This window comes from Prionailurus bengalensis, chromosome B4 (assembly GCF_016509475.1).
Source record: "Prionailurus bengalensis isolate Pbe53 chromosome B4, Fcat_Pben_1.1_paternal_pri, whole genome shotgun sequence".
Classification (NCBI taxonomy): Eukaryota; Metazoa; Chordata; class Mammalia; order Carnivora; family Felidae; genus Prionailurus; species Prionailurus bengalensis.
The window spans coordinates 53,942,641-53,964,751 of NC_057358.1; the positions used below are offsets into that span (position 1 = coordinate 53,942,641).

At 35.6% G+C, this 22,111-nt stretch overlaps 1 protein-coding gene across 6 annotated transcripts in view; it reads right to left on the bottom strand.

Moving 5' to 3' along the window:
• Window positions 1–22,111, bottom strand: part of SLCO1A2 (solute carrier organic anion transporter family member 1A2) — a 129,076-nt gene that overhangs the window by 48,373 nt on the left and 58,592 nt on the right. For 4 of the 6 annotated variants that reach the window (XM_043564948.1, XM_043564944.1, XM_043564949.1 and 1 more), the window contains exons 2-4: window positions 6,237–6,353; window positions 3,664–3,854; window positions 3,208–3,327 (exon numbers count right to left, since the gene is read on the bottom strand). In XM_043564948.1, the coding sequence (XP_043420883.1) occupies window positions 3,208–3,267 (60 nt within the window). In that variant the 5' untranslated portion in view covers window positions 3,268–3,327; window positions 3,664–3,854; window positions 6,237–6,353. Of the gene's footprint in view, window positions 1–3,207; window positions 3,328–3,432; window positions 3,561–3,663; window positions 3,855–6,236; window positions 6,354–22,111 lie in introns of those variants that run through there. The other 2 variants (XM_043564946.1, XM_043564945.1) reach the window with 2 other exon arrangements.

The following is a 22,111-nucleotide window of genomic DNA, read 5'->3' on the forward strand; positions in this document are numbered from 1 at the left end:
TTCTGATGTATCTGGGTCATTTGACTCCATTAATATCTCTTTTCTTCCTGAGGTTCCCACCCTCCACCTCCCCCCCACACCTATATGTCCACTTACCTGCTAGCATCTTTCTATTCAGTCTTCTCTTTGGCCAGCTCATTCAGGATTTGTCTTGCACCCTCTACTCTGTGCTATCTATGCTCTCCTTAGGAAATCTTATATATTCCCATAGCTTTCCCTATCACCCAAATGCTGAAATCCCTCAAACGTACAAACAGTTTAGATGAGACAATTGTCAGCATTCCTTAGTTGTCTGTAGTCTTGTCCACACCTAAACTCCCTCCACCTGCCACCATAACTGGCATGTGATTTCACTTCTTAAAATGTTTTAATGACTTCTCAAAAACAAACATTTATACTTTTTAGATGGCAAACCATGTTTCATCTATATGTCAATAACATTCCTGCTGTTTATCCCTATACATAATGTTCTACTTAAAGTTTCTTTAATTCACCATGCCATTTTACATCTCAGTGTATTTTACAGGATGGTATTCCACTTGTAATATTTTTCTTCCTCTTGTGTATATGATAAATATATACTCAATTTTTAAAAGTCAACTCTATCATCATTTCTATCGTGGAGACTTGTTGTTCTGCTCCCCAAGTAGCCTTGACCACTCACTCTACCTTCTCATCCTACTGTGTACTGCCTCTATTATAGCCCTTATCGCCGTGCACTTTATGTATGTACTTGGATGCCTCCTTCACTGTACTGTGAACAATTCAAATATGGGATACATATATTATTTATCTTTAGATCATTGGTGTCTAGGCACTTAATACAGGTTTGCTGAATTAATAACAGAATAAGTATTCAAAAACATCTTGAAGAAGTGGTCAGAGCTGAAAGTAAGCTGAATATAAGATGAAATGTAATAGAATTAAATACAACTGAGATGAATTGGCTGTACCAATTCATTTGGAGAAATCTGAATAGAAATTTATGTGGAAAAAGTCCTGAGAAATTTAAATATGAAGCTCAATATGAGGCAAACCATTATATGGCTATATCTCTGTTTATTCTTTTATAGTAAATGCTATTTGTAGAAACTGTCTCCACACTATAAATCTTTGCAGAGCACATTTTTGAGAATAAAAAAAATTCACATGATTTTATATTTAATTTTAAGTGTTTATTTCTGAAAGAGAGAGAGAGAGAGATCATGAGTGGGGTAGGGGCAGAGAGAGAGGGAGGCACAGAATCCCAAGCAGGCTCCAGGCTCTGAGCTGTTTGCATAGAGCCTGATGTGGGTCTCGAACCCACAAACCACGAGATCATGACCTGAGCTGAAGCCGGACGCTTAACCGACAGAGCCACGTAGGTGCCCCTTCAGGTTTTATATTTAAAAGCAAGGTCTACCAAATAACGTACAAATCATATTTGGGGGTATAATTTATTTTATTTAATATTTTAAGAACAGACACTAGAAGAATCATGGCCCCAGTGTTCTTTCCTAAAACACCTAGATCGGTTACCTAAACTGTTTGGTTCTAGTCACAAAGTAAAAGCAATCAGTGGCTATTCTGACTCATGTCTAGTACGAAATAACCTCTATACTTGTGAAGCTAGTTCTACTAGCTGTTAACAATAATGCCACAGAGTTTGAAGCAAACTTACTGAGGACAGTCCACTGATGCTTTTTTTTAAGAATTTTGCTTAAAATTTACTACCATAAGGGCGCAAGTTAAAAGTTTAGGAGCTACTGAGCTTTGAGAAATAATAAAAAATGAAGAGTATCCAGTTATCCTCAAGTTTAAATAAACCATGTGATTATCTACTGAAAAAAAAGAATTTTGCTTAACATGCATATTTTTAAGTTCAGAGAAGCAAAAAAAAAAAAAAAATCTGGCTATTAAGCAGTTGCTTCCCAATTTACCTGATAAATTTGTCCTTGCAACATTTTACCATAATGTGAACATCAATATCTAATCTTGTCAAACCCCTAAGTAAGCAAATATTACATTAAAACCTTTTTTTTAAATAAATGACACTTGACTTTTATACACAAATGCTATTAATACTAATTTTTTACTTCCAAGTTTTTATTTAAATTCCAGTTAGTGAAAATATAGTGCTATTAATAATAATAGCTAATATTTATAGAATGTATATAATATTCTAGTCATTTTCCAAGTATGTAAAAAGGAAAAAATCCTATGAAATAGGAGTTTTGTTATTACCTTTTTCACATCAGAAAGCTGAAGCAATCACAAAGAACAACTTGTCCAAGGTCATATGGCAAGAAAGCAGTTGAACCTAGGCATGAACACGGGGAGCCTGAGCCTAGATCCTTATTTTTAACCATTCAGTTTTAGGATAAGGGCATGAGAATTGAGGGATAATTTAAGGGGAATTTTTTTTTGTAAGGGGAATTTTTTAAATAAATAATTAATACAGCATTTCAGGCAAATGTAGCTTGCTAGATCTAAATCATCATTCTCCACTTTTATGCACATGTATAGATTTTCCCTACACATGTATGAAGAGAAAACAAACTTTGATAAGGAGAATATTGGTGACATTAGTCTAAAAACCACTTGCAGTCACTAGCTTTAGAATCAAGACAAATATCCAGATCCCTTGGTTTAAAACAAATTAAAATTTTCTTTGAAGGCAAATGGCTTTGAAGCTATACAAAAAGAATTTGTTCTGAAATGTCAAGAGTACCAGAAACAGCTAACAAAATGGGCATTATTCTTACAGACAATGGTTGATATGTTGCCAAAGCTTGAAGTAAATATTTGTTTTACTAGGTCATTGTGAATTAATCGTTACAAACAGACCAACAAAGCATTTCTGTACAATGAACCGTTTTCTAGGTGAGACCCCCACACTCCTCTGGACTAAAAACCCCAAAAGAGTGAACACTAAATTGGCCATTTTATCCAGAAAATCAAATCCTATTGTAACATATTATCGCCTGAAAACTTTTAAGAACTTGTCTTCCATTTAAGTTCCTCAAAATCATTTCTGATTAAATTACCTGAATCAGTAGCCCTGTTTAACCCTCAGTTATAAAACCAACTTAATTAAAACAAGAAATTATCAATATATTAGGTAATGTGACATTAACATTAAAGCACTTCATGTGAGCAACTTTACAAACTCTAAAAAAAAAAAAAAAAAGTACACATACATATATCCATACACACAAAAGTCCATACCTTCATCTTGGAAAGACATCTTATTCTGTGGGTTTTAATTCTTTTCTCATTTTCTGCCATGTTGTTCTTCTGAGTGTTCCAAATATTTATGTTTCAAAGCTTGAAATTTCTTAGTTCATCCTTTTAAGAAGACAAAAATCTGTTAACTGGCAAAATCATAAGTCGTCATTCTTTTGAAGAAAATATAGAATCTGAGTAACAGATTCTACTGTATTACAAAAATACCTTAGAAGCTTTTATTCAGATCTAGAAAATAATGATGTTAGAGAAGATTTAGTTGCTAATTTTCCACTGAGAAAGTTACATCAAATAACTTTAGTTAGTCTTTAGCTAGATTAAAGATATTATAATAATTTGCTATGGTCCCCTTGCAAAATAATGACCACGTGGTTAAAACAAAGGTTTTCATTTCTTTAGCCAAAACAAATAGAACCAAAGTGAGCTTTTTGGACTTACATGAAAATGCTGCTTTTAAGAACACAAAGACTTTGATTTGTGTTTGTGCTAAAAATCTGCTTCAGCAAGCCTACCAAGGCTCAAAAATCTCTATTTGGCCAGGCTCCCTCTTCAAGTTCTTTGCGTTCCAAGACTTCCCTGGAGTCTCAGGAAGGGAAACACTTTCTGGGGCACTGCTGATTCAAGGAAACCTGGGGAGATATGGAATTTTAATCATGGAAATAGTCTAAGTAAAAATAACAAATAATTCTGTGATCTGGAAAAGAATCCTACAGTTGCAAGTTAGAATGTGAGGTGTATAAGAAGACCAAATATATAAGTGGAGAATGATATGCCTACATATGTAATAAATACAGATATATGTGTACTTGTATATAATACATACGCACACATTTTTATATGTAAAACAAGAAGATGAGTTAAACTCTATTAAATTCTACTAACCCCTTCTCAAAGATTTTGTCTATTTGTGTCTTGAAACTAGGGCATTATTTTGCCCCCAAACTAAAGTGTTTCACTCTGACAATATTTATTTTCATAAATCCACTTCAGGTTGCCAGAATGATATTTTAGTAGTATCTTCAATGTTCATTTATTAAAATCCTCTGAACAAAATCCATTTAACAAGTGATCCTCAATGATTCCCATTTTCCAAAACTTAATTGTCTTACCTCTATACATTTGCTGAATCGGCAACAGTCTAAACAATTATGTATGAACTTAGTTTTCTTTACTCATTCTCTCACAGACAACAAATATGTCTGCTATGTACCAGACATAGTGCTAATCACAAGATTTCAGCAGTGTTTAAGACAGATAGGCTGTCTTATAGACAACAGAAACTAGTTATAACCTAGTTAATGAGTCTCTGTGGAAAGTACTTGGACCCAGATCCCAAGGAAATTCTATTTTTATTGAAAAACATAAAACTTTTAAATAAAACACAGTGGAATAGAACTGAATAGCATCAGATCAAATACAAATTGTTTGGTATGTAAGAGGTGAGAAATTCATAGATCATACATGAAAATTATTAGAGACAATCTTGGCAAATCTGAATGGCATACACATGAACTCATGCTGAAATCCCCCACCTAAAATGTCAAATCACCTTAACTATAGAACAAGTACATGGCCCTAGTTTTGGAAAAACCAATAGACAGGGTTAATTTTTCGAAAGAATGGGAACTGCTATTCTTTGGTTCTCATTTGTATTATACCTGCTTTTTATTTTATACCTGTATTATAAACCTGTCAGCTGCTCTCGTTCCTTCCTTCTCATGATTTAGAATCTGGTCTTTCCTCTGTCTTTTTTCCTTCTGTTCTCCTTGCTAATATCTGAGCCCAATTATGGTCACCCAATGAAACAGTACAAGAGGGAGAAAACTTATTCCTCTTCCATGTCAAAGTTGGCTTTACTCTTTAGTGGCTAAAGTCATGACTGTTCTAAATGCCTATTTTCCTATGCAGCCACAGGACATAGAAGGTGGAGTTAGTGACACAGAAAGTCACTACAAAGGGGAATTCTGTAGTTCTTTCTATGCGTTGTGATACTATGTAACCATCTTGAGCAGGTTTTATCACCATGCCTCAAAGATTTGTTTGAAATGTGTTTACTATCTTGAGAGAAGTTCTATAAACAGTTGTCTTGACTGGGGTAAGAGGTAGTGTGTGAAGCTAAGCACTTGGAAGAAATTAAATGTGATTGAGTTAATAGTAAACTTTCCCTAAAAATTTTTTGGCTTTTCAGATATGTTTAAAACTTTTAATGAAGGAAAATAAATAAAGGAATGAATAAAATTTATTCTGTTTGTTTAACAAAATTCATGAAATCCAATGGTTAATGTCACCATCACTTTTGAGCACCGTGGCTCCGAATCAGGGAATGCACGTGTTGTTTCTTCATATCTCATGGCCGTGCAAGTGCCAGCCATGTGAACAGTCCCTTTTTGTTAGCACAGTGTTGTTTACATGGTGACTTCTGCTCCTGGGACTACAGTGTCACCAATAAATCCCCATCAATCATTACTGTTAATGAAAACAACTTGCTTGAGTTTTATTAAGTGGAGAAGCATTTTCTTTCACTAACTCCTTCTCAGCATTCAAATGAAAGCAGGTAATTCTTTAGTATGTGTTTTCATACAAATGTGGTTGAGTGTCTTCCATGCCTAGTGGTCATGACTCTGGGGGTTTTTGTTTTTGTATTGTTTTTTAGTTGTGGTAAAGGCACATTATAGAATTAACTAAATGCACATTTTTGGTATTTGGATCTCTAGAACTTTTTCATCTTGCATGACTGAAATTGTATAACCATTGAATAGCAACACCCTGGGGGTTTTGGCACCCCTTGGTTGTCAGCCCTTAATGATATGTTTCAGTCACAAAAGAGTGCAATTTTTACAAAATGAATAAATGGTCCTGTTTGTGCTTTCCCCCCAATGTTAAGTATCTAGACACAGTTTTTTATTACTATAAATCACTGAAGAAACATGTATACATTTAATTTTACATTATTCTATACTATTAAGAAAATAAAGGCTTTCCTTTATCATGACAAAACTAGCAATACATACATGAAGAAGACTTAGGAGAACATCCTTTCCCCGGGAAAAAAAAAAGAGAGGGCTGCACCAGCAAAAATCTTATGAAAGTTGTTTATTTCCAGAATCTTCAAATGGTTCCTACTAGCCCTGCAAGAAGAGAACAGCCTCTTGGTGGTGTCCAGCTGAAATAATTTCAACCAATAGCACAACAAGTAGTGCCAATCAGGCATATGTGGAAGCAACAATAACTCTTTGTATGATGCCTAACAAATTATTTTTCTTCTTTTAGTTCATTTCCATCAGAAATCAAAAAATAAGATAATGGGTTCTGCAAATCAGCATCATAAATATAGTTATATTTTCCTTCCTACATGCAGAGGAGGTACAAGAAATGCATGACTGCAGACAAAGTAGGGTAGAAACTTAACTGGGTCATAGACTCATACATGGATTTCACCAGGCAAAGTGAAAAATAGAACATACAAAAACACAAACAAAAGCTTCCATTAGCAATCCAGAAATAAATATACCTACCGTGTTACTTTGGGTAACATACTGTCTAACTCTGGGTAATAGACCAATATGTGGAAAAAGTAAAACTGAAACCTGACCTCTAAATCTTTAGGAGAACTGATTGTAAATATCATCAGTGTTACCTCATGCCAAGTTATTCTAGAGAATGACTAGATAATTATGGGAATAGCTAACACTTTCCACACTTGTCATATAAACTGTTTCATTTATTTAGATTATTACTCCAATTCTTCTTTTCCTTTTGCCTTCATAGACATAACTTTGGATAAAAAAATGTGTTCCTTCGTTTAATTATGGCAAGTAAATACTGAGCTGCTCCTTTTTCTCATAGACATAATATTTTGTCTGTTTATAAAGCTCCCCAAATAAAATGTTTACTTTCCCCCCCCAAACCATTGATATATGTATTTGTCCATTCACATTAATAGAAGCGGCTAGATATGGTAAAAATGTCAGGACATGAAGCCCATTTAGCTGATCCTAGTTTAGTTGTGAGTTAATCTCTTGAGCCTATTTTTCCTTAACAATGATGTTGGACTATTTATGCCTATCTTGCAAGATTGTTAATGAAGATTGAGTTATAAAATTTACATAAGATCCCTAGCTTTGTTGTTGGAATGAAACAGTTACTCTATAAATGGCAGTGATTATTATTCATTCATTCCGCAAATATTTATTAAGACTCTACTACATTCCAAGCACAGTAGTTGGTGCTAGGGATACAAAGATGAATAACATATGTTCTTGCTCTCAAGAGATCTCATAAGCTATTGGGGTTGGGGGGGATAGACAATTAAATGGTACTCATAGCTAGTTAGTGCCATAATGCAGACAATTTGAACTAAGTAATGGGAATAAGTGATTCATGAAAACTGTTTATTTGAATACTCATTTGGAATATCATTTGAATACAGCACAGCAGTTTAAGTACTTGGGCTCTGAAGTGAAGCACAACTGGTTTGAAAGCCTGGTGTTAAACTAGCTGTGTGATTTTGTACAGGTTACCTTAATCTATCCACACAAGGAAGATAACCTCTACCTTTGTATCAGCCAAGGTTCGGACAGAAAAACAGAGCTCATGACAGGTAGTTCAGTAAAGGAATTTAATATGGAAAAGTGTCATAAAGGTATTAGAAGAGTTAAAAAGCCATATACCAGTAGGAAGTCATTCCCATGCCTAACGCTGTTATCAAAAAGGGAAAAAGGCTGCACTGCAGGAGCTGGTGTCCTTCAAGGACACACAGCCACTGTCAGAGGCTCTAAAGTGGGTGGATATGCCCTGGCTGCTTTTTTCTCTTTACACTCCTGTCAAAAGTTCAGAAATAACAGAAGTAAGACCAATAAATCACTCGAGTAGTAATTAATAAAAGTTTACTGTGCACAGACCAAAAAAGATAGTTTGCAAAACCAGGAGCACTAAAACTGTGAGAAGTGAGATGATTAATTTTCAGAAATACCAAATAAAAGCTGTGCTGTGTAGTTAATAAGCTTACAACCTATTGGGAATATGTACGAACCACTCCCCTGCAATGGAACCCAAACCCTTAGACACTTCACTTCCTGGTTCTTCTTCCCCTCTTCATTTCACTTATTTTTCGTGGGCTTTGCAATGAGTATGCGCCAAAGAACTGAAGTCTCTGCATCACCTCAAGGAATGTACATTTGTTCCAGACTACTTTTTGCCTTACACGGGCATAGGTAACTTCCAGGTAAGGCTGTAGCCTGTATAGTACTCAGCCGATGAGGAATCAGGAGAGGGACCTGCATGCTATGAGATAAATTGCCTGCTGTAACTGTACCAAGTGTGCCTGTTCATCAGGCACCCACTCTTGTAATAATGTTGATTAAATCCTCACTTCACTGTGCTCTGAGTCTCTGTGTTACTCTGTTGATTGGGTCAGTGGGCTTATTTATCACACAAACGAAAACATGGAATGTGGCTCAGGAGTATATTATTATAAAGCATCTAAGCATAGTAAGAAAACAGTGACTGTTTTATTTTCACAATGGTTGGTCAGAATATTAGAATTTTCTTAAGTGATAGTGAATTGGTCAGTGGTTATTTCATATCAACTTTGGGAAATAGTTTAAGTTTTGCTTATGATTTCCAGAAGCACAAGCAAGAAATAACCCACATCCAGTTAGTCTTGCAAAAAATAAGCTAAATTAAATGAGTAAACTGGTTTTCTCTGCTCCAGGAATTTCCAAGGCTGATCTTGTTTGTTTTGATTTTAACAATTCCAGTCTCACACCAATACTTGCCACTGACAACCTAACATGAAATCAGATGCAAGGGTGCCTGGGAGATTCAGTCTCTTAGGATAGAGGATCAGAGGATGGGAGGCAGAAAAACAAATAACCAACACAGCCACAATCAGTTGGAGTAGAATATGTAATAAAAGTGTAATATGATGCTAGAGGATAATCAACATGCAGTGAAGGGTAGCAGAGAGAGAGAGAAAGAGAGAGAGAATCCCAAGCAGGCTCTGCACCATTCGTGCAGAGCTTGATGAGGGGCTTAAACTAATGAACCATGAGGTCATGACCTGAGCCAAAATCAAGAGTCAGATGTTTGACTGAGCCACCCAGGTGCCCCTCAATGCCTTTTTAATTCTCAGTAATAGACTCAGGAGATTTAACTAGTTCCATAATTGGCCAGCTCTCAACTTTACATATGTAGACATTGCAATCTATATGTGATAACCAGTAAGACATGAGACTTTGTCATCAAATGAACTGATTTTCAACTGATTCATACATCAATCAATTATTTTTATATTATGTAAACACAGTTTCAGTCACCAAATATTCACATAGAAAGGTACATATCCAGCTTTCTTATTTAAGTTATATGTAGGAAAAATGTCCAAAGAGAACTGAGCTATATACTCTTAGTTACCACTAAGTGCTTTGTTAGAATGTTTCAACAACCAGATTTTTAAAAGTACAGTCAGAAGTAAACCTTTCAATGGTGGAATAAGAAAAAGGGAAAAGACTAGCATTATTATTATTCCTTATTCTCATTATTTCCTTCTATGTGGATAGAATTCACACACAAATCCTCTCTCTGTAACCTCACCTACTCCATGTGAGATGGCTGATATGATTGAAAGACAACTTGGGAAAGACTATTTATTTGGAGGTCAACTGTAAGAAAGTGTGCTAAAGGAAGTAAGCCACATTCCCTATCAGCTTGGTAAGTGCTAAAAGTGATGTTTTGGACTCTGTGTGTTATACTTTTCTGTCTTGTTTTTCAATTGACTCAAATTAGGATGGGGGAAATCTGGTATTTCTTGATATTTATTGGACACTCTCAAAGGCCCCAACATACAAATAAAGCATGGAGAAGCAGTTTTCCTAAAAGGCTATGACCAGATTAGAAAAACACAAGATCTATTATTATATATACAATATGATACCATTTTTTGTAAAACTATATATAATTGGAGATAATAAAAAATATAAGCTTTGTACATAATTTTTATATTGTAGGCCCTCTCTAGAAGCTTTATAAATGTCAATCCATTTAATTTTCCTAAAACTCTATGACATCAATAATATCATCCCAACTTTAAAGATGTGGAATTAAAGCACAGAGAGGTCAAGTAATGTGTGCAAGGACATATAGCTTGTAAGTGTCAGAGCCAGGATTCAGATCCAAGCAGTATGCCTTTGAGATTATTAACCTAGGCTGCCTCTCCATTAGGGTGTGGGGTGTGTATGTGTGTGTGTGTGTGTGTGTGTGTTCATTGTGGTATTCATTTAGATAAAATACTGAAAGACCTAAGCCAGAATCTTAAAAGCAGTTCTCTCTGGATGGGTTATGGTTGATTTTGTTTTGTTTTTACTTTGGAAATTTCTGTGCTGTTTGCCACAAGAATGGTTATACTTTTTTTATTTAAAAAAATAGAGAAAAAGAACACCCATCTTTGGAATTGATTTTTTTAATGTAATAAGAATGTAGCACACTTCTACTTCATGTTCATATTGTATTCCTAACTACTTCTATTTTTTCTTATTTCTTTAATTATTTTGCTTTCACTAATATATTTTGTCTCCTTTTCTCTCCCTTCTCTTTGATTATTTGGTATTTATTTTAGCTATTCAGCCCAATGCATTTATAAATTTCCTGACTGAAGCCACTGAAAGAGCTAGAAGGTATCTGGGCTCACTACTTAGCACTTCACACTGGCTGCATGTTGGCACAGGCCATGAAGGTATCCATTCCTATTTCTACTCTGGGATTAGTAAGTGAAACGCTTGTTTAAATTATATAAAGGGAACAGTTTAGAGGCCTGAATAAATATCAAGAGAGAGGCTCGGGGGCTAGTGTCAGTGAATGTGCACATGACTGGCATCTCCTTCAAGTTACCCCTCAGCTGAATTTGTCAGCATGGTGGCTTGGGTCATTAGACAATTTTAAATTATCTTTATTCATGGCCGTATGCTTTTTTATTTATACTTCTAAGGGGTCACTGAATGAGCCACAGGAAGCTTGAGAAGCACTAATGTTAAAATATAACCTAATGAGGAGCATTAAAAAATAGTATTTTTTTTAGTTGATTTATTTACTTTGAGAGAGAGAAAGAGCGTAGGGAGGAGCAGAGAAAAAGGGAGAAAGAATCCCAAGGAGTCTCTGCACCATCAGCACAGAGCCCAGTGTGGTGTTCGATCTCATGAACTGTGAGATCATGACCTGAGCCAAAATCAAGAGTCGGACCCTTAATTGACTAAGTCACCCAGGTGCCCCCCAAAATAATAATGTTATAAATTTCCCATAAGGTTACTTTCATTGGATCATTAAGTTTCATTCATCTAATCAAAAATTTTACCTAGGACCTTATCTTATGGCCTTATTGTTCCAAAATCAATTTTGAAAAGGAATAATAGGTGGAAATTGAATCTAGATGGGTTTTTTTCACACTCAGAGACATATCTGCAAATAATAACTTAAAAGCCATTCTCCTATTTCCTCAATTTGAAAAAAAGTCAAGCATTATAAAACTAACTTTTCTGATTTTTAAAAAATTTTTAAACAACCTAAGCATAGAAATGCCTAACATCATATCAGCTTTTTAAATACCTTAAGAAATATAATAAACACAAAAATCTACATTTTCATATGTGATTCCCCACAGCCAAAGACAACATAATGTCATTTTTTAATTTATTTCTTCACAGATCAAATATTTACTCACAATATTAGTTTAAAATTAAGAGTGTACACCTTTTGTTAATATGATGTACATGACAAGAAATTTGCATTCATACTTAATATTACCAAATATTATAATTAAATAAAATTAATAATTGCCTACCAATATCAATTTAAAATTAAACATTTAGGGGCACCTGGGTAGCTCTTGGTTTCAGCTTAGGTAATGATCCTAGGGTTGTGGGATCAAGCCCCATGTTGGGCTCTGCACTGAGTGTGGAGCCTTCTCAAAATTCTCTCTCACTTTCCCTCTGCCCTTCTTCCCCACACATGCTCTCTCCCTCGCTCTAAAACATAAAATAAAAAAATAAAATTAAACATTTAGGTATAATTGTCTACTATTAAATAAGCTTTTTTTTAATTTATAAGAATTTTCAAAAGATTATGCATTATTGTGAAGGAGAATAAGAATCTTATATAAGCCAAAAGAGATGGATGAACACTGGTCCAGTCAAGTTCTCACTTGGAAAATATGGAAATAGACATCATATGTATCTATGCACATAAAATACCTAATAAAACACTTTTACACAGTGATTGACTAAAAGCCAAAATATTGCCAAAGTCCATGGTTCTTAGCCAGAACATATCATAATAGTCAACCTACTGGTCTATCTTTTTACCTATTCCTATGATCTAACACTCCCCACCAGAAATGAATGCTGTTAAAGCAGAGCTTTTATGAACAGTTTCATTTATTGGATCTGCTCCTTTAAGCAGCAGTATTGTTTTAGCAGTGTTTATTTTGGTATAACTTCAAACATAGAGAAAAGTTGCAAGAATATACAGAATTTCCATATACTTTTTACTCATATTCACCTGTTAGTTACATTTTGCATCATTTGCTTCCACATTCTCTCCCTTTTCCTCTACCCCCCTCTTTCTCTCTCATTCTCTTTGTGTATATGTTCTTCCCTTCCCACTCCTAAGCCGCTTGAATACTTTGGAGATACTGTGATCCTTTCTTATTAAAGATATCTGTGTGTATTTCCTAAAAACAAAGATATTCTTAAAGATATTCTTTTATATAACCAGAACACAATTATCAAAGCCTGAGAATTTAACGTTAGTTCAATATTCTTATCTAATCCATAGTTTGTATTCAAGTTGCATCAGTTGTCCTAATAAGGTCTTATAACTTTTCTGTTTTAATAATGTAGGATCCAATCCAGCACCATACCCTGCATTTCATTGTCATATCTTAGTTTATTTTGATCAGAAACAGTTAGTTATTCAGTTTTTTCCTTTTTCTTTCTTTCCATTTTTTCCCTCTTTTAGTATTTCCTGACCTTGAAATTTTTTTGAGCCTAAGTTAGCTGTTTTGTAAAATATTTCTCAAAATGAGTTTGTCTGATGTTTCTTCTTGATTAAGTTCTGGTTACACATTTTAGATAGGAATACCACTGAAGTGATGTGTCCTCCTCAGGGCATATAATCTTGAGGCACATGATGTCAGCTTGTTGCAATTTTGCAAATGTTAGCTTTGATCACTTGGTGAAAGTATAGCTGCCAGTTTTTTCTATATAATTATTATTTTCCTTTTGTAATTCATAAATAATTTCTGTGGAGATACTTTGAGACCTGTGTAAATATCCTGTTTCTCCTCAGATTTTGATCCTCTAGTTTTAGTATCCATTGATGATTTTCTAATCCCTTTATTCCTGTTAAATTTATTAGTAGGCATTCTGGTATTAAAAAAAAAGAGCTATCATTTTTCTCTCAATGTTTATTTATTCATTTACTTCAGTATGGACTCATGAGTTTTATTTTATTTGATGAGTTATAATCTATTGCCTTCATTATATATATTCATGTTCAAATTTCCCAATAGAAATCCCTTCCAACTGGTTACTCTATTTTTTGGCTATGTCTCCATCATTGTTTGGGCATTTCCTTTTTTTCTAGCTCTTGAAAATATTCTAGGCTCATTTTCATTCTCCCTGGAACAGCTCTCGGGTTAACTTTTTCTCCAAGAAACCCCAGTTTCTTTAGGGGAAAATAATATTTACAAACCAAGATAGAGATATATACATATGTACTCCCAGGAAATAGATGTCTATATCAACAAGTAAAGATAGGTAATATAGATATAGGAAAATGTATAGATACTGAACACAGGTTCATACTGATACTTCCAATTCCAATCCAAAACATTTTCCATGATGACCAACACTGATCTGTACTGAAATAATCATTTTTTTTCTTCTTGGAAAAAAAATTATCCTCTCTGTTATTAACTGCAGATAATTTTTTATCTCAAGTTCTTATAACAAGGCATTATTTTTCCTCAATATACTTGACTCCAAAAGTTAATATAATATCATGTCTTTGGATTTATTTGTCAGTAAATTCATGTCCTTACTTAGTTCAATAATTTAAAGTAAAACTAAACTTCTAAAATAGCTTGCCACTTTTTAAATATTTTCCCCAGATGACAAGTATCTCTCTCTCTCTCTCTCTTTTTTTTTGGTTGCCTTGTTTTTTGCTCATTTATCTGTTCTGAGCACTCTGTCCTCTGGCTGATTGCCTCTGTGTTTTCTGAGCTTAAGCAATGGAAAAGTCTTTATTGTACTTATTTTGTTGTTGTTGTTGTTGTTTTGTTTGTTTTCGTATTTTTTGTATTTGCTTGTTTTCTAATTTTTTTAATTTTCTTATTTGCTTTTTGCTAGAATTTTAACCTCTGTACTAAGTCCAAGACAAACACATTCTCACTCCATTCAGCAGATACAGACACCAATGGATGGTTTTGCTGTTTAACTCTTTCTCCTTATTAAATAACATTGTCTACACGTATTTATACAAGTATTTGTCTATTCATGTGGGTGTTCTTTGTATGAGGAAGGATATGTGGGCACATTAGAAAAAGCACAGTTGATTGAAATCTGAAGAAATTTTGAAGTAAGAGGAAGTTAAGAGAATATGTGTGGAATGACTACCACATTCTCAGTGAGGAGAATTAAGTTTGTCAGTAGAAAGAAAATGGGTCAGGGACATGCTGGAAGACCACAGTAGAATGAAACAAGTTAAAAATGGTCACTGTTGAGGTTAAAAACAAAAGGTGAAATGGAAGTGAGTAAAAAGATTGGTGAATAGCACTGATTGCTATGCTGAGTAAGATTTGATGATACAATTTTATAGAAGATCATAAATACCATTGTGTAATTAGTGCCAGAAATATTCAATAGAAATAGAAAAATAGGGAGATAAATAGAAAAATGTGCTTATCTAGAATTTGGAATTGGCAATTTTGATTCAGTAATTGGTTAGGGGAGTAAAGGAAGTTAAGAGGCCAGTAAGTATAGAATTGAAATTATGTACCATAAAGCCAAGCTTGAGTACAGAAGAAAGGGAAGAAGGAAGGAAGAAACAGACTGAAACCACAGGGTAGGTCAGGTTATGAGTAATGTGAAACAGATGAAAAGTTGACTAATTTAAAAGGTTAGAGAGTTAGATAAATAAAATATTATTATTAAAGAAAACAATTCAGATGCATTTCCTGGTGCAAGATATCAGAAGAGTAAATAAAATATTATTATTAAAGAAAACAATTCAGATGCATTTCCTGGTGCAAGATATCAGAAGAGTACTCAGAAAAACACCACCAAGGTTTGAATGCTTGATACAGGATGTGAAATTTGCCCAGGCTAAGCAAAAATGTTCTCAAATACATCAAAAAATTTTCAAATGCATTGTTTCTAAAAATTTTGGTAAAATTTATAATTAGTATTTGGCAAGGTTATGGATTCTTCCGACATTAAAAAAAATTCTCCTAGGGGCGCCTGGGTGGCGCAGTTGGTTAAAAGCGTCTGACTTCAGCCAGGTCACGATCTCGCGGTCCGTGAGTTCGAGCCCCGCATCGGGCTCTGGGCTGATGGCTCAGAGCCTGGAGCCTGTTTCCAATTCTGTGTCTCCCTCTCTCTCTGCCCCTCCCCCGTTCATGCTCTGTCTCTCTCTGTCCCAAAAATAAATAAACGTTGAAAAAAAAAAATTCTCCTAGCTGACATTTTAAAACAATCTATAACTATTTTCCCCTTTCCTTTCCTGATGCACCCCTTACATATAAAGGTTTTTTTAAGGTTTAATAATTGACAAGGGTTAAGTTAGTATGCTTCTATAATGTCTCTTAGAACCTTAGAAAAGTGATAGCCTACAATGAGTGAAATAGACATTCCAGAACTTCTATGGAAATGGTAGGAGAAGGGATCAAAAAGCTCAAAGAAGCAAGCATGCTAAAGTAGATATGTCACATAAGGCCAAAAACCCCACCAGTCAGCTGTGTTACACAGGAGACTCCAAAGGATATTGTATTTGCCCAAGCATTATGGAATTCATTGGTAAGCATTTTTTGAGAAATTCAGAGATGATTACCTGGGATAACATTAAGAGATGCTATTATAGAATATTGGTCTCTAAGAACAAAGAGGATGATAAAATCATAAAACAGTAGAGGCCAAGTGGTAGCATTTAAATATCAGAAGCAAAGTTGGTACAACAACTTTAAGTAGTGTCAACATTGGAGTAGTAATCAGTGGGATTTGAACTGCAGAAAGTTATGGGGATGGTTAACAGAACATGACAACCATAGGTGCAAGATAGATGGTAACCAACATGAATGTTACTCAACCTATACAATCAAAAGAAATCAAGGATAGATTCTCCGGAGGTTGAAAGCAGCCATCCCTAAGAAAATGTTATAATATCTTGTTCACTTTCCCCAAATGAGCCATTTTTCAGACAGGAAACGATTGAAGGCGAGGCCAGGTCCCCAAGAGGAAAAGATTGTGACATCTCAGCACATATATATGGTTTCCTCCAGTCCTTCCTAAATGAGCTATTTAAACATTTATTAGAGTATTCTTATGTTGGGGAAAGGGATATAGTCAAGTATTTCAGGGGCTAGTATGTAGGATCTGAATTGACATTGATACCTAGAGACCATAATAGTCATTACAGGCTTCTTGTTAGTTTGGGGCCACATGTGGGCAGACAATAAATGGAGTTCTAGTCCAGGTCTAGCTTGCAGTGGGTCCACAGAGACACTCATGGCCATGTTTTTTTTGATCATCAATAATTAGAATGGATATTCTTGGTAAATGATAGAACCCCCACATTTGTTCCTTGGCTTATGGGGTAAGATCTATCATAGTGATCTGTGGAGAACAGCAGAAATTAATGCCACCTTAAAAGACCAAAAGTGCAGGATTCCTTTCCTATGCTCCATTTACACACTGTCTTTGTCCCTGCAATAAATAGACAAATTCTGGAGAATGACAATAGATCATCACAAACTCAAACTATCAGTAATCCCATTTACAGCTGCTGTGAAAGTGTGTTATTTTTTCTAGGGAAGATTAACATGGTCTCAGGTACATGTTATACATGTATATTATGCAACCATTCATCTGTAAAATATATTCTTTTCTATCTTTATCAGAAAAAAAGAACCAGAAGTTGCTCATATTTGTGTGGGAGAAAAAATGATTTGCATTTACATTCACATTTACAGAGATAGCTGTAATGGGAAAAGACAATGTGTGGAGGTAATGGCAAGCTCTGGTATGAGAATCACAATAGAGACACTCCTGCCCCTCAGTTTCTTAGGATATGTATTTATTTTTAAAAATGTTTAATGTTTATTTATTTTGAGAGAGGGAGGGAGAGAACAAGCAGGGGAGAGGCAGAGAGAGAGGGAGACATAGAATCCAAAGCAGGATCAACGCTCTGAGCTGTTAACGCAGAGCCTGGTGCGTAGGACTCAACCTCACAAACTGTGAGATCATGACCTGAGCTGAGGTTGGATGCTTAACTGACTGAGCCACCCAGGTGCACTGATCCCCCTGTGTTTCTAAAGCAAGGCCTTGCTCTCTGCAACTACCAGGCCCTGAAAATGAAAGAGCGACTGACTGCCTAGAACACATCAAGTGACCGTGTGACCAGAGACACCCATGATGAGCTGGATTCTGTCAGACTCACCAAGCTATGGAGTGAGGTAAGAGCCAAGCAATCAATCAAGATAAAAGTAATGCCTTTGTTATCAGGCACAAGCAAGTTCAGAGGGCATGCGCAAGCAGATAGACCATACTCCATGTCATCTATTAGTATTGCACCTACATCTCTCCATCAGATCATATCTACACTATCAGCAACGTCCCTTAGTATCAGCTGAGAGAGGAGACAAAAAATATGAGCTTGAGACAAAAAATAAATAGATGGGTGAGCTCAATATGTGAATTTGATGCAGTTATCCCTAAAGAACAATTAGTATATAAGGTTTTCCCCCTGGGGACCTGCCTTAATGGCCAAGACATCTTCAATGGAAAGAATTTTATTTTACAATCATAGATTACTGGGCTCTAAATAATTCCTTTGAATTCTGCTTGGAAACACACCATTGTCTGAGCACATCTCTCTTTTGTAGTGCCTATTATCAATTCCAGTTAGCAACAACCAGCTCATGCTATCATTTCTGCCACAAAAACCTCCTTGCCTGTGCCACAAGTTCATTAGGTACTTTTTTCATTTTCTAGGCTATTGCAGGCAAACTGACCAAATGGTTTACCACCATGTAACATGAGTCACCATTTTCCTAAATCATATTATAGGTTTTTGCCATCTGATTCGAAAACCAGTGATGCATACTTCATGTTTTTGTTACAGAAGAACCATATTTCTAGTACCAGTTTCTGTATGTATACAGTTTTGTGCAATAATGCCACATAACAACCTCAAAAACCTCAGTGGCATCAAAACAAGAACTATTTTCACATTTATAGCTCTGTTGTTTGGCTGTGGGTTGGACATAGGCAGTACTTAGCTGAGACAGGCTGGAGCCTAGGCTTCTGTCATGGTTTATTTCTATTCCACATATTTTCACTTAGAAATACAGGTTACCTGAAGCATATTCTTCTTTTATTTATTTGTTTATTTTTTTTAAGTTTACATCCAAACTAGTTAGCATATAGTGCAACAATGATTTCAAGAGTAGATTCGTTAATGCCTCTTACCCATTTAGCCCATCCCCCTTCCCACAACACCTCCTGTAACCCTATTGTTTGTTCTCCATATTTAAGAGTCTCTTATGTTTTGTTCCCCTCCCTGTTTCTTTATTATTTTTGTTTCCTTTCCCTTACGTTCATCTGTTTTGTATCATAGCGTTCTCATATGAGTGAAGTCGTATGACATTTGTCTTTCTCTGACTGACTGAATTCACTTAGCATAATACCCTCCAGTTCCATCCATGTAGTTGCAAATGGCAAGATTTCATTCTTTCTGATTTCTGAGTAATACTCCATTTTGTGTGTGTGTGTGTGTGTGTGTGTGTGTGTGTGTATACACACCACATCTTATTTATCCATCCAGCCATCGATGGACATTTGGGCTCTTTCCATATTTTGACTATTGTTGACAGTGCTGCTATAAATATTGGGGTGCATGTGTCCCTTTGAAACAGCATAACTATATCCCTTGGATAAATACCTAGTAGTGCAATTGCTGGGCCATAGGGCAGTTTTATTTTTAAGCATATTCTTCTCACATTAGATGACAAGAGTGCAAGTGAAGCAAGTAGAAGATGCTATTGCAGTGTTCCTTAGTGCTTTGTGCTAAACCTACACAGTATACTCTGCTTGTATTCTACTGGCCAGAGCATGCCAAATGGCCAAGTCAGTGATGGGGGACAGGGATCAGAGTATATTCACCCATAGCCAGAGGATCTGAAAAGTCATATGGCCCTAACTGTCAGATCCATATTCGTTTCTATACTCACCCTATGCTCCAGCTATCTGTATCTGCTACTTACTTTTTCAAACTCACCTACCACTATGTTCTTCCATCTTAATAGAAAATTTTTCTGCTTTCTCTGCCAATTCCTCTTATTCTTCAAGGTCAAACTCCCAAAGTACCATTCTTTGAAGTCTCCCCCATCCCATCTTCATCAATATTTACTTTCATACATTTTTTTTTGTTTTTCACTGAATCAGTTTCTGCATTATAAAATACATAGGTATGTGTATCTCCAGGCAGATTACAATCTCTTTAAAGGAAGATACAACATTTTACTCATAAAAAAGAGCTTCTTGTACAAAAAGCCTTCCCAGACTATGTGTCACTTATTTAGTGAACAGGTTAAAGGTGTAGTGAGATGCTAATAGCCCAGCCAAAAGACGGCCAGTCTGGGCCTGGAACAGCCAGAGTCCCTAAGACTGTCACCTCTAGCTGGGAGCAGCCACTTTTGTTTGTACTGATATGCAATACAAATAGTTATTTTTTATGTGTGCTATAGAAAAAGCTCTAAAGCACCTAGACAAGTGTTGCTCTGTTAATAAATAGTTCATAAATACTCACTGAATATCAAACTGTAAATCCTTTCTATAAGTTAAATAGAACTTTAAAATCATGTATTTTGAAACAAACATTCTAAGTTCAAAATACTACAGATCAGTAGTATTTTTTCTTGGAGCTTAAGATGCATAAATTAAATAAGCTGTCATGGGATTTCTTAAATATGATGTTAATACACATAACAAATATGATTGTGCAATTTATAGAAAAAGTACATGCTTGAATACCATTTAAAAAGGCACTATTAACTAAGTATTTTTCTTTATTAAATATTTTGAAGTCAACCAATAGGAATAAGTCAGATAATAATAAATAGAATTTGCCTAAGAAAAGTTGTTCAGCACAATTTTCTGGTTAGGAGAGAATTATATTTCCTTGGGGCTAATGAAAACATGCCAAGGTGAGTTACGATATAAACTAATTTCTGTGTGCCCATTTTATCTATATCTGAATGTTGGCTGATCTGATTTTCCCTCCTACAAGGCCAGAAATCTGAAAATATGACAAGCTAAAGAATGGACTGTCTCATCTCTTATGTCTGAAACTATGGAGCTGTCTCTGCATCTTACTTGTATTCGCGCCACTCATACCAATGCAGACGAGATAGATAAAAATATGAGGCACTTCTCTTAGTTTAGAGATCTGCCACCATGGTAGAGGAGACTGTTAAAAAGATTTATTTTTTTTTTATGAAATTTATTGACAAATTGGTTTCCATACAACACCCAGTGCTCATCCCAAAAGGTGCCCTCCTCAATACCCATCACCCACCCTCTCCTCCCTCCCACCCCCCATCAACCCTCAGTTTGTTCTCAGTTTTTAACAGTCTCTTATGCTTTGGCTCTCTCCCATTCTAACCTCTTTTTTTTTTTTCCTTCCCCTCCGCCATGGGTTCCCATTAAGTTTCTCAGGATCCACATAAGAGTGAAACCATATGGTATCTGTCTTTCTCTGTATGGCTTATTTCACTTAGCATCACACTCTCCAGTTCCATCCACGTTGCTACAAAGGGCCATATTTCATTTTTTCTCATTGCCATGTAATATTCCATTGTGTATATAAACCACAATTTCTTTATCCATTCATCAGTTGATGGACATTTAGGCTCTTTCCATAATTTGGCTATTGTTGAGAGTGCTGCTATGAACATTGGCGTACAAGTGGCCCTATGCATCAGTACTCCTGTATCCCTTGGGTAAATTCCTAGCAGTGCTATTGCTGGGTCATAGGGTAGGTCTATTTTTAATTTTCTGAGGAACCTCCACACTGCTTTCCAGAGCGGCTGTACCAGTTTGCATTCCCACCAACAGTGCAAGAGGGTTCCCGTTTCTCCACATCCTCGCCAGCATCTATAGTCTCCTGATTTGTTCATTTTGGCCACTCTGACTGGCGTGAGGTGATACCTGAGTGTGGTTTTGATTTGTATTTCCCTGATAAGGAGCGACGCTGAACATCTTTTCATGTGCCTGTTGGCCATCCGGATGTCTTCTTTAGAGAAGTGTCTATTCATGTTTTCTGCCCATTTCTTCACTGGGTTATTTGTTTTTCGGGTGTGGAGTTTGGTGAGCTCTTTATAGATTTTGGATACTAGCCCTTTGTCCGATATGTCATTTGCGAATATCTTTTCCCATTCCGTTGGTTGCCTTTTAGTTTTGTTGGTTGTTTCCTTGGCTGTGCAGAAGCTTTTTATCTTCATAAGGTCCCAGTAATTCACTTTTGCTTTTAATTCCCTTGCCTTTGGGGATGTGTCGAGTAAGAGATTGCTACGGCTGAGGTCAGAGAGGTCTTTTCCTGCTTTCTCCTCTAAGGTTTTGAT